Source organism: Juglans regia, chromosome 11 (genome assembly GCF_001411555.2).
Source record: "Juglans regia cultivar Chandler chromosome 11, Walnut 2.0, whole genome shotgun sequence".
Taxonomy (NCBI): domain Eukaryota; kingdom Viridiplantae; phylum Streptophyta; class Magnoliopsida; order Fagales; family Juglandaceae; genus Juglans; species Juglans regia.
The window spans coordinates 6910077-6923192 of record NC_049911.1 but is presented as its reverse complement, the minus strand read 5'-3'; the positions used below and the strand labels follow the sequence as shown (position 1 = coordinate 6923192).

Below are 13116 nucleotides of genomic sequence, written 5' to 3'. Positions count from 1 at the left end.
AATAATTTTTTAGATGAATTGATTGTATAAATATTTGAATTTGTTACGAAAAATAGGATTTTACCGCCATGGGTTGTAAACTTTTGATCAACTCAGCAACATCACAATTCTTGATTATTTCTCGTATACCAACAGAAGACAGAGATGTAGACGGGTATGTCAAGCATCTTGCAATAATACTCTCAAGTAATGAATCATTAATTACCGCCCTTAAAATTCATAAAAACAAATGCAACATAAGAAATAAAAATATGAAGATTTTAATATTCAAGTAGCACGAAACAAATAATGACTTATTTCTGACGATTACCACTCTTGCAATGAAGTTGCCTCAGGAAGAACAGGATTGATCATAAATTTACTTTTCGGACGTGATGAAAGAGACAATCCTTCATTAGAAATAGAGATCGTGATTAATGCAAGCATATACAATATAAAAGAAAAATATAAGATTGTTAATTATTAAAAATACCATTATAAGAACCAACTCTTATTCTTGTTCCAAGTATAACTGGCTTTGTCCCAATTATTTCTGAGATTTTTTTGCATTCATCTTGCACAAATTGACCCCACATAATTAAACATATGGGGTTTAAGCTACAAAAATTGGAATAAAAAAAGAATTAACAGAATATACAAGAAATAAAGATTGAAACATAATTTTAAAAAAGTAAACTACCCAAAAAATATTTTTACCTTTGATCAATGACATATATTTCCTGAATAGTTGTTGGTCCATGTACTGAAGTTGTCTCTCTACATGGCTTGATATTGATTGCAACAGCTAAAACATCTGACAAATAATATTTAAATTTTTAATAAATTGATAATTAAATATTCTAAAATCAAGAGTGAATTACCTATTTCTGCAATTGAGTCTTTGTAAGCGTCTAATTCATTGAACGGAATGAGTTGGTACTTTGGTACCTCCAATTGTTCTTCATCCTTTGGAACTTCCTCAATTATCGTTTTGGAATTTAAGATCCATTGATATTCATGTGTTTCAATTCTATACTTCGGATCCAGTGGCCTTACATATGCATTACTGATGTAATATGACCGGAAAATATGTAAAGTATCATCTCGCGAGTCTATATCTTTATCAAACATTGTTGCTTGCACTCGATTTCCCTGTATAGTATAAGAAATTGAAAAAAATAATTTACAAAAAAAAATATTGTAATAAATAATTGAGTATAATAATTTTGTTTATTTTAAATTATTTTTGGGTTTTAAAAAAATTATATTTTAAAGATTTTTTACAAATTAGTAGTAAAAAAAATAAAAATACAAAACTTAATAAATATGATACAAAAATAACAAAATCATTTATCAGTTGTCAGTACACCAAAAAAAATAAAAGACAATAGATAGAAATAAATATTATACCTCTGGATCAATCAATGTTAGGCTTTGGTACTTCTCTGGTGAGCGTTGGCCTGTTTGTTTGGGTGACTTGTCTGCCACGATCATTTTGATTTTCCAATTCCTTGTACTTGGAGTGATATCTTTTATCGATGTATAAACCGTCCGCATCTTTAAAACTGTTCACATACAAAAATATTAAAGGTGTAAGTGTAGTAACCCAATACTAAATTAAAAAAAAAAAATTACAATGAGAAATAAAGAACACAATACTAAACATATAGAAAAAGAATTCTATAAAATGCATAATTTTGTTTAAGTAGTTAAACTCAAATTATACAATTGAATCATTACCTGTAGAACATTAATCTGAACATGCTAATCTTAATAATTCTGTATAGACAATATTTTTTGTGCAGTTCTTTTCTGATCGATCAGTCGACACTGGCCGTATTAAAACCCTTACTGTAGATGCAGTCTTAGCCCTTGATAAAGCCACATATAATTGACCATGTGAGAAAACAGGTTGAGGTAAATATATCCCAACAAAATCCAATGTTTGCCCTTGTGACTTATTTATAGTCATTGCAAAACTTAATCTGATAGGGAACTGGGTTCTTTTGAATGGGAAACCACTATTTTCATCAAGATTTGGCAAGAATGGGATCCTTGGAATAAAGACTCTTTTTCCGCTATGGTGCCCAACTGCGATTTCTGCATCAATTACATTTCGATCAAAAGCCCGACAAATTAGACGTGTTCCGTTGCATAGTCCTTCTGAAGGGTTAATGTTTCTAAGCAACATGATGGGACAGTTTATCTTTAGTAACAATTCATGAGGAGGAAGTCCATTTGGGGTTAGAGTATTTAAAAAATCCTCCATAACTGATTGTTCAGATGCATCTATTGCTTCATCAAAGCTATAATATCGCCTAAGCTCACCAGGAAACCTATGAATCAGTAATGTATTTATTTCATCAACATAACTGTTCTTTGGTGTTAATATGGCCCGATTCATCATAGCTGAAATATTTATTGAATATTCATGAATATCTTGGAAAACAACATCTATTAAATGATCCAAAGAAGTACAGTCATCTTCATAGGGAACAAGCATGCCATTAGGAATTTTTACAGTTTCGTCAATTGTGATTGGTGGCATTCCGTTGCCTAATTCTAACACATATTCTGAAAAAATTGGATCCAATCTTGCTCTCATATTTTCAGTTAAACGAAGTTTGATCAATGTAGGCCACAAATAAGATGAAACCAAACTGGCGTCAACATGTTATTGTCTTGTTCCTTTACGAACCACAGGTAAAACCTGGCGAAAATCTCCACCAAAAACGATAACTTTTCCACCGAATGTTAACTCTGAATCATTAATGTCTCGTAACATTTTATCTAAAGTTTCGATGTGTTGTTTTCTTGACATAGGGGCCTCATCCCATATAATTAACCTTGCTACACGTAGTAGCTTTGCAATGGCACTTTGTTTACTGACACAACACATGCTATGTTCATCAGTATCTAATGGAATCTTAAAGCGCGAGTGTGCTGTTCGACCTCCAGGAAGGATAGATGCAGCAACACCAGATGAAGCAGTTGCAAGTGCCACTAATTTTCTTGATCTTACTGCAGCGAGAAGTGCCTTGTACAGGAATGTCTTCCCTGTCCCACCAGGGCCATCAACAAAGAATGTAGCAGTTTTGTTTGAAAAAACATTTTCCAAAACTGAATTATAGACATGTCGCTGTTCACTATTAAGGATTTCTGATGCAGCAGTATCTTCTTCTGGAATTTCAACAGCCAATTCATCATCGATTTCCCTAGATTCGAATTGGTCTTCATCAAAACAAATGTCGTCATCAAGAAGATGAAATGAATTAATGTGTTTCCCCATTGATTCAAGTGTAAAAGAGATTGAGCGCAAAACTTGCATTCTTACAGTCAACATAGAATCTTCAGTTGACCTAAAATCAATTGACATATCTTGCTCAAAACGTTCCCAAAGCTCTCTCGGATTGGTTGGATTACAATAAACCAATATAGTTGCAAATAGCCGTCTCAAACTGGACGGCATTTGATATAGAGATGCTTCATGTAAACAATCTTCTAAACCACTGTCTCTCTGTAGCAAACCATGCATAGTTGCTGCCTCACGAAAAGTTGGAGCCACAACACCATCAACTGTCCTAAGATCTTCAAATGACAAAGGTCCTCTTACATGATTTAGCAATATCCGCAGATAATACCTCTCACCTTCAAATGGATTTGCTGTAATAATTCGACCTATAACAGTTTTCTTTTTTCGACAAGTCCACTCTTTGTATTGTTGGCTCCAAACATAGAATTCTGGAAATTCTTTGTACAACAATGTCCTGGCATTCTCATCCACTCGATTTAATGCAAAGAATTATGTTAACATCGATTTTGCAGACCGATCAGAGTTGAGAACATTGATTAAGTCTCCATTTGCTCGAAAAGTTACTTGGTGTTGATCCTCAAGATGTAAATGTAAGCTATACACTGCTGGGTACATTTCATTAACAACAAAGCCATATATTCTCCACATAGCTTCAGGCGGAGCAATCCATCGGGCTGATTGGAATTGTTGGATTTCATCAATTTGTTGATTATTTTGTTCAGAAACCAAATTGAAAGCAATACGATCATGCCCTTTGTAAATGTACTTATAAAGATATTTGACTGCTGTTATAGTAGAACAAATCTCGACGTTAATGTGACAGTCAAATGTTGCAAGCAAATACGGATTATATGGAACGACCCAACGGTTATCCAAATTATGACCTCTCACTTTGACAGTTATTCCATTGTCAGAACGCCTATATATTGGGAAGCAATCATTTCCAACAGTCGTACTTGATGCAAAATTTTTTGGATAATGGCTTTTGTAATAACCATTTTTTTTCATGCAAACATTTGTTGGATTCAACACTCCACATGGTCCATGCATCATATGCTTGACAACGGCGTTATGCAAGTGCAAATTCGTATTTTTATCAGGTATTTCTGCCGATACAATCTCATCAAAAGATTCAGGCGCATAGAGTTTCCAATCTCTTTGTAATATAATTAGAAAATGAGCATGTGGAAGGCCTCTTTTTTGGTGCTCAATAACATAAACATATGCTGAAACTTTTCCAAATATCTGTTGCTTGAATAATCGATCCTTTAATTCTTCTAATTTTGCACGAAAGACCCGAGCAACTAAATCAGGCCGATTTTGACTCTCCTCATGTAGGCGTAATTCATTTGAAATTTCTTGCCAATTTGGATTGCATGTCATTGTTAAAAAAATGTCTGGTTTACCATAACGCTGAACTAAAGCCATTGCTTCCATATATCTTTTTCGCATGTCTCTTGGACCCCCAATAAATGACGAAGGCAGAATAATCCGTTTTCCAACATTAGAAGCGTTAGTTTCCCCTAGTGTAATGGTATCAACAATATCTTGATATAACTCAGATCGAATATGTTGTTGTTTGCTACGGAAATAGTCTAATCTTGACGTCTCGATCTTAACATACATATCAACAACGAATTGTTGCAATAGACGACCAGACAGCAACAAAATTGATCTGAAATTTTCTCTGATTTGTAATTTGTAGCAATAATACTCACGACACGAAACAATTGGATTCTTCATTTTTCTGTTTAATGCTACAAAAGTTGAAGGGGAATGCAATATTACAAAATTGGACGTGTACAAACTGAGCATTAGCATTGGTCTATGCATATGCATATGCAAAGTCATATTTGCATAATATGACCATAAAATCCTCCACATTGGCTTATGCATATCTAAATATTTAGCTACCTATGAACAGTGCTTATCCAAATTTGGATAACCACTATTCACCCCACAAATATTATTGTAATCATTATTTATCTCTCCTCCCACTCTCTCTCTCACAATCATTTCATTTTCTCCCTTTTTCAACAACACAACAAATCTTCACTTGCACATTCATTTTATTATTATAATATATTATATATATTTTTTTCATTTTATTATATTTTTAATATAATATATAAAAAAAACTATATTTTTTATTATTGAATTTATATTATTAATGTCAAATGTATGTAGTGGATGCTAATTGCAAAATATATATAAAAAAATTGATTTTAGCAAAACAATAATAATAATAAAATAATAATAATTTATTATTATTTTGTGTCAAATATGCATAAACCAATGTGAGAATTTTGCTTGAATGACAAAGTGGATATGGAAAAGAGGCGATTTTGCATATGCATATGTATAGACCAATGCTAATGCTCTAAGTACAAAATGGAAAGATTAAGATTATACTCTAACCTCGTTGTTCTCTTGTAAGTAATTCTTCTGCTGACATTGATTGGTGAGGATCTATTGATCGGGTTGTTTCATTACATATTACTGTGCTTCCTCTATTGATCCTTTTAATGCCTTGGTGCCAACCAGTATCCCCAAAAGGAAATAATAGCGGATACTGAAGTGGATCATAGCAGCCAAAATAATACTGAACTATATGACTTCCACCAGAATGACCAAAGACACAAATGTCCCGTCCTCCCAACTGATCTGCATCTTCATTTTCAACCCATATTGCTGCAACTTGTGAAGATGTCGGGGCATTGAACACACGCTGATCTAGGCCAGCATCTGATCTTATATGGATTACTTGATTTTCCAAATTTGGCAAATCACCAAGAGATCGGAAAAACACAGAATATGGATTTATGCGAAGAATATCGATGAGTTGAGCTATAATTGATGGGTTCATTCTGTCTGAATCAGAAATACGATTTTCTAATTCGTGCTCAGTATCATAGAAATACAATTGGAGAGAAGAAGGACGACCATTTAAAGGGACTAAATCATCGATATAGTGATAGATCTGTCCCTGAGTTCGGAAGGTATAAATCCCTTTATTTCGTCTGCAAAGATCTCTATCGAATTTAACTCCAAAAGATGTAAACGCGAACTTGTTATTATAAGTCCGAACATAGGTCTTAAAATGCGCCGCTTCATTTGCATCGGAGGTAAAAAGATCATAAAGCTGATCAGGGACATCATTTGTGGCCAAAGAAATTGTCCCATCTGCACAGCAAAATCTGTTTGTTTCATGATAGAATCGTTTTTCTTTACAATGTCTGCAACAAGGCACATACGGCAAGGAATATGCTTCAGATGGCACAACTTGCAATAGTTGTCTACGTCCAACAAAGCGACGATGTCCCCTACCTATTGAGTTTAAAAATGAACAGAAGACAATAGGCGTAAACCCATCGAATTGTTTGAATGATCTGGCTAAGGACACTGCTGGAAGAGTGTCAAGAGTTGACAATGGAATAAGAACGAATAATATAATTATACTTGTTTCTTACCCCTACGAGATGATGGTATACTTGTTTCAAAACTTGACTCTTCCCGAACAACACATGGAGCCTATTTGAATAGGATGTTCTCAAATTTCAATAAAAAAGAATATAAGACTGATTGAATAAGAAATATGAAAAAATAATTTCAAGAAAACCTGTTGAATCAAAAACTGATTAGAGACGGTCGTTTCATCTATGTTTGTGTTTCCTGATTGACGTGTCAGGAAATCCATAGAATCACTCGGACAATCAGAACGATTCGCCACATTGTTTAATGATGAAGTTGCCTCTGAATCAACTATACAGACATTAACACCAGGAGGAACACATACTTCATGAGACGAAACCAATTCATCGATATCAACACCAGCGCGGAAAATTCGTTGTCTCTTTGACACTTTTTGTAGAACAGTGAAATCCTGAATGATGTTTATATGTTGGACATCATTATTTGAAGGTTCATCAATTGACATAGTCATTTGATCACCCCCAAATGAAGCTGAATCTTTTAATTGGATGGAATTGCTTCTAGATGCTTTTTTTTTAGCATATCTTTCTCTCTGTTTTGTACGGAGTTCTTCTTTTTTCTCTTCAGGTAAATCTTTATACGAGATTTTCTTCGCCGGTTGTTTTCCATGATCTTCAAAAAATAGTTTCAAAGCTTAACTTTTATAAAACTAATATTACTATTTGAAAATAAATGCTACATAACTCATTAACACAATCTTACCACTTCTCATTATGTTAACGAAGCAAACAATTCTTCTAAACGTTGGATAATACTGTTCCACACAACCCAAACTAAATGAATAATTAATAACTACTTAATGCGAAATAAACGTCTCCACATTAGTGACATATAATAATATATATATATATATATATAAAGGGACTTACAGGTCTTGAAATGAACAGTGGAGAGTATTTTATATATTTAGATCTCTTGATAAGGATGATAATTCCTGTTTAGACACAAAAGACATTGTAAGTTTTGATTGCATTGTATACACACAAACACACACACACACACACACACACACACATAACATCGTTGGTCTTTGAAGGTTTTTTCCCACCTTGTTGTATTTTTCATGTCCATTTTTGCATTTCGATCTGGATTTGAAGGTTTTTTGGTATCTTTATTCGTTTTGCATTTCCATTTGGATTTGGGATATATTTTCATTTTGTTGTATTTTCATTGTTCATTTTTGCATATGAATTAGGATTTAGATGCGATATATTTTTTCATTGGTCTTCGAAGTGCTGTTTGTGTATTTTTATTATTCATTTTTTGATCTGTATTTGGATCTAAAGGTTTTACTCGCATTTTTTCATTTTCTTGCAATTTTTTTCATCTAATTTTTGGATGTGTAAAACCTATTATTAGAAAGAAAATTATAATATTAGCAAAAATGTTATGATTTTTTTTGTTGTATTATTGTATTTTTTTATTTTCATATTTTCACTAAGTTGTGTTCGTTTCGTTAGTTGATTTTGAGATGACATATGTAGTAGGCCTGCAATCCGAGCTAAAAGTATCGGATATGCTTTCTAATTGAACAGTTAGTCATGTCATAAGAGTAATATTATTATGTTTACATTTTTAAAAGACGAATGTTAGATGAGTGATGCATGTAGAAATAGTCTTAAGACGTGTAAATTTCGCATAATATTTCATTTAAAAAAATTGGATAAATTTGAGACTCACATAAAAAATTATTTTTATAATAATGAACTCTAACTTTTTTTCCAAAAATGCATGGAACTTGCACATTCTGTAACTCATAAGTTTAGGTTCAGTAGTTTGACTAATCTAATGTAAAATATTTTACTCATATCTAACCAAAATATGAATATGCATTTAAGCTATATGAAAACCTTTAAATATAATTATTATTTTCATAAATTTCCGTTTTAACACCGGTAAATAAATATCGAATTGCCTCTATCTCTAAAAGATGATCAAGAGAGTAATTGAAAAGATGGTCACCTTGACCGAGCTGACGCGTCGATTTTGTGGTGGTTCAACAGATTCTTTTTATTTTTTATTTTTTTTTTACTTTTAAACTTATTCAAACAATAATAATATTTAAAAAAAAAATAGAGGTGAAGAAAAAGGTCCAAAAAGTTAAGAGAAACGTGATATGTCAGTTGCAGCTGTCACTTCACGATTTCCCATATATCTTCCCTCTCTCCTACATAATAATATATATATATATATGAATAATTTTAGAATTTTAAATCTTCACCGTTGAACTTGGCTTTATGTGTCAATCTGATATTTATTTGGTTCCCATTCTCTCGAAGCTTCTTCCCGACCCACTCTCTCTGGCTCTTTCTCAATCCAACCTACTCTCTCTCACTCTCGGTAGCCGCTAGCGACGCTGTGCGTCTCCTCCAGCCACCAACGTAGCCACCCACAACAGCAGCGCCGCCAGACGCAACCCTCAAACCATCGTAAACTATTGTGATGCCCTACCGCACCCCCCTTCCCCCTGCGAATCACACCCTAACTCTCATCTGCTCTCTCTCTCTCTCCCTCTCTCTCTCTCCTCTGCGAAGTGCGATGTCCTGCGCCTCCCTCCCCCCGATTCATTTCTCTCATCTGCTCTCTTTCGCTCTGCTCTACGCCTGCACCTGCATCTGCGATGCCCTAGCCCCAGTTTTTACTCACTCTCTCATCTGCTCTATCTCTCTCTTTGCTATCTGCGATGCCGAACGATGGAACTACTCGACCTTGGGATCCAAGAGATTAGAACGGATTTCCGTTTGGGTATGTTTTTTTTCCTTCCCTCTGTTTTGTTCTCTGTTTCTTGATTTTGGGTTTTTTATTTTTTTTGAGTATGTTTGAATGTTTGAGGAGTATCTTTTTAGATCTATTTAGCTGCAAAATGCTAGAGTCGTGGGTTATTATTATTTGGAAGATTTGTTTAGATCTCTTTAGATTTGTTTAGATCTATTATAGATAACATATATATATAATGAAGATTTGTTATTATTTGGAAGAAATGGTTTTTGGGATGATGTATCTTTGATTTTTCTAGATTTTTTTTTTAAATTAGTTGTGTTTCCGGGTGGAGTTTGGAAAAAAAAATTGGGGCCTTTGGGTTCCAAAATATTTTTAGGAAAAGCAAAGACTTTAGAGAGTTAAGCAACAATTTCATGTTTGGCTCCATATTAACGATTGGTGCAATGCTTGGTGCTGTCACAAGTGGTAGGATTGCAGACTTCATTGGTCGAAAAGGGGTATGTTGAATTTAAAACTGTGATTTGGTAGTGCTCAACGTTGGTCATCTCTATTCTTACTAAACCATGTATTTTAACCTTTTGGAGTTTTAATGGAAGCAGGCAATGAGGATGTCAGCTGGTTTCTGCATTGCAGGATGGCTTGTTGTATATTTCTCTTGCATTGTTTGCACATTTCAATTCTTGGTGTAAGAGATTAAATCTTCTCATATTGCTTAAACTTCTTGCTATTATGGTTTTTTTGGTATGACTTTAATGTAGGGTGCTTTTCCCCTTGACATGGGAAGGTTATTCACAGGATATGGAGTTGGAGTTTTCTCCTATGTTCTTGTTTATTAATTTTGCTAAGAGAAGTGGCTGTCTAGGGATATCTGGATCTCCTACCACTTCATGTGCTTCCCCTCAACTTTGATTGTCTACATATTTCTTTGACTTTTGGTTTTAATATATAAAGTTTATTAACAATTTCTTAAGCATGGAGTAATATATATATATATATATCTTTGTATAGAAGCATCGAGCAAAGCTGATTTTGTTCTCATCATAATCTTTAATTTAGTAAGTGGAATTTGTCTGAATCCTTGTATATATAATCCTTGTTTACTTATAAAATATATATATATAATCCTTGTTCAAAACTTTTTATTTTTTTCAGGATCTCTTTCAGTCCAATTACTTGAAGTTTGCTATTTGGTGTGGAGATTAAATCATTGATGGACATGCCATTGATTTTGTAATTCATATATTGTAATTTTGTTTTTGTAATGTAATGTATAAATAATGAATAATGTAATATGTAGTCATTGTAGTGGATTGCATTGTGATGCATATGAATTTATGCATTTAGTATTTAGAACACAAATATTATGCTTTCCAATTTGACTTCTTAGAATTGTTTTTAATAAAATAAAGGCTTTTATATAAAAAAATAATGATGGTCTGAAATTTAAATAAATATAGGCTTTTAGTGTTAAAAAAAAAAAAACCCGGGTATAACCCGGAACCCGGGTTATACCCGGGTTTTTTGGTGAAAGTTGTTTTTTTATTGTTGTGTTATCGATATGTGGGTCTCTTATTCTTTCTCTGCTTAGTTTTGGTTTAATATATTTTGTTTGGTCTGGATTAGGTATTGTCTGAGGAAGTTGAAGAAGGTGAAGAAGAGCAATGGGCAAATGCTTGCTATCAATGAGGTATATTCTTGAATCTCACCTATGAGTTGATTGTCTATGAAATGATTTATTGGATAATGATCTAGGTAATTGTGGTTTTAGAACTCTATGTTGTGTTCTTCATTCCGAAGAACCTAGTATTCTTTTTGTGCTTATGATTTACGATGTTTGTTAAAATGTAGAGAAATGCTGAGCGTGGTTATCAAATTAGCTGTGATTTTTTAGTGTTGGTGTTGTTGCTTGTTTTGCTTTCCATATTAATTTGAGGGTATGATGTTTGTTATTTGATCATTTAGTATTTCTTCCATGCAATGAAGCAACAAAATGAAGCAACAAATTATGTTTGTGTGACACCCACCCGTGGGTAGCCCAAGTGGTATGGGTGAACTTGTGCCCATGAGCCCCACCCATGTCACAGGTTCCATTTTCCCAAGGATCAAACTGTGATTTAAGTGGGAGGTCAACATCGTTGGGTTGATGAACAAATACATTTTTTTCGGAAGTATTTTTTTCAGAGGGGGTTGATTTGTTTTCTTTTTTAAATCTGGGTGGAATGTTCTCTAATGAACAATTTTTGTAATTGTTCTTGTTTCTGTATTTACAGAAATTGCATTTTTCTAATTTCCTTTGTTCTCAGGCATTTCTATTTGTTGTTTCTATTATCTGTGTTCCCAATATTCTCTGCAGCCAATATTCTCTATTTGTTGTTTTTAATTTATTATTTTAATTATATTAAATTTTATTTTTAATTTTTTGAGCTAATTAGGATTTGCAAAATTAGAGATCAAAGCTAGACACTCAAGTTAAGGTCTATTCTGATGTAAGTGTTTGCTGGGTATTACAAAACGTGGTTGTATGTTTATTTTGTTTTGTTTTCTATATATGAAAACTCTGTGCATGACTTTGGATGTATTTTTATTTTTTGAATTTTTGATATATAGTCATTTGTACTTGAATAAAGTATCTCGTTTACATGGGTGCTTGTTCTGTTTTTTGAACTGTCAAGTATTGGAATTGATATTTGGATCTTATGCTGGGTTTGCCCACACTTCTGGTTGGGGATTGCCATTAGAAACATCCTATGTATTTTTTTCGGAGGGGTTGATTTGTTTTCTTTTTTAAATCTGGGTGGGATGTTCTCTAATGAACAATTTTTGTAATTGTTCTTGTTTCTGTATTTACAGAAATTGCATTTTTCTAATTTCCTTTGTTCTCGGGCATTTCTATTTGTTGTTTCTATTATCTGTGTTCCCAATATTCTCTGCAGCCAATATTCTCTATTTGTTGTTTTTAATTTATTATTTTAATTATATTAAATTTTATTTTTAATTTTTTGAGCTAATTAGGATTTGCAAAATTAGAGATCAAAGCTAGACACTCAAGTTAAGGTCTATTCTGATGTAAGTGTTTGCTGGGTATCACAAAACGTGGTTGTATGTTTATTTTGTTTTGTTTTCTATATATGAAAACTCTGTGCATGACTTTGGATGTATTTTTATTTTTTGAATTTTTGATATATAGTCATTTGTGCTTGAATAAAGTATCTCGTTTACATGGGTGCTTGTTCTGTTTTTTGAACTTTCAAGTATTGGAATTGATATTTGGATCTTATGCTGGGTTTGCCCACACTTCTGGTTGGGGATTGCCAATAGAAACATCATATGTATTTTTTTCGGAGGGGTTGATTTGTTTTCTTTTTTAAATCTGGGTGGGATGTTCTCTAATGAACAATTTTTGTAATTGTTCTTGTTTCTGTATTTACAGAAATTGCATTTTTCTAATTTCCTTTGTTCTCGGGCATTTCTATTTGTTGTTTCTATTATCTGTGTTCCCAATATTCTCTGCAGCCAATATTCTCTATTTGTTGTTTTTAATTTATTATTTTAATTATATTAAATTTTATTTTTAATTTTTTGAGCTAATTAGGATTTACAAAATTAGAGAT

General features: G+C 32.9%; 1 protein-coding gene across 1 annotated transcript; it reads right to left on the bottom strand.

Annotated features, from left to right (window-relative positions):
- Nucleotides 1-2653: 2653 nt before the first annotated feature.
- On the bottom strand, nt 2654-4918 carry LOC118349879. Its single transcript, XM_035695812.1, has 2 exons — nt 3807-4918; nt 2654-3746 (listed from the first exon to the last, which is right to left on the bottom strand). Exons 1-2 carry the CDS (start codon nt 4916-4918, stop codon nt 2654-2656), a joined length of 2205 nt encoding a protein of 734 aa, XP_035551705.1.
- Nucleotides 4919-13116: the final 8198 nt, after the last annotated feature.

Excerpts from the sequence above, each read along its gene's own strand:
- LOC118349879 (XM_035695812.1), bottom strand. The coding sequence starts at position 4,918 with ATGTATGTTAAGATCGAGACGTCAAGATTAGACTATTTCCGTAGCAAA. Across the intron at positions 3,747-3,806 it reads AATGTTCTCAACTCTGATCG|GACATTGTTGTACAAAGAAT; the intron begins GTCTGCAAAATC and ends TGAGAATGCCAG.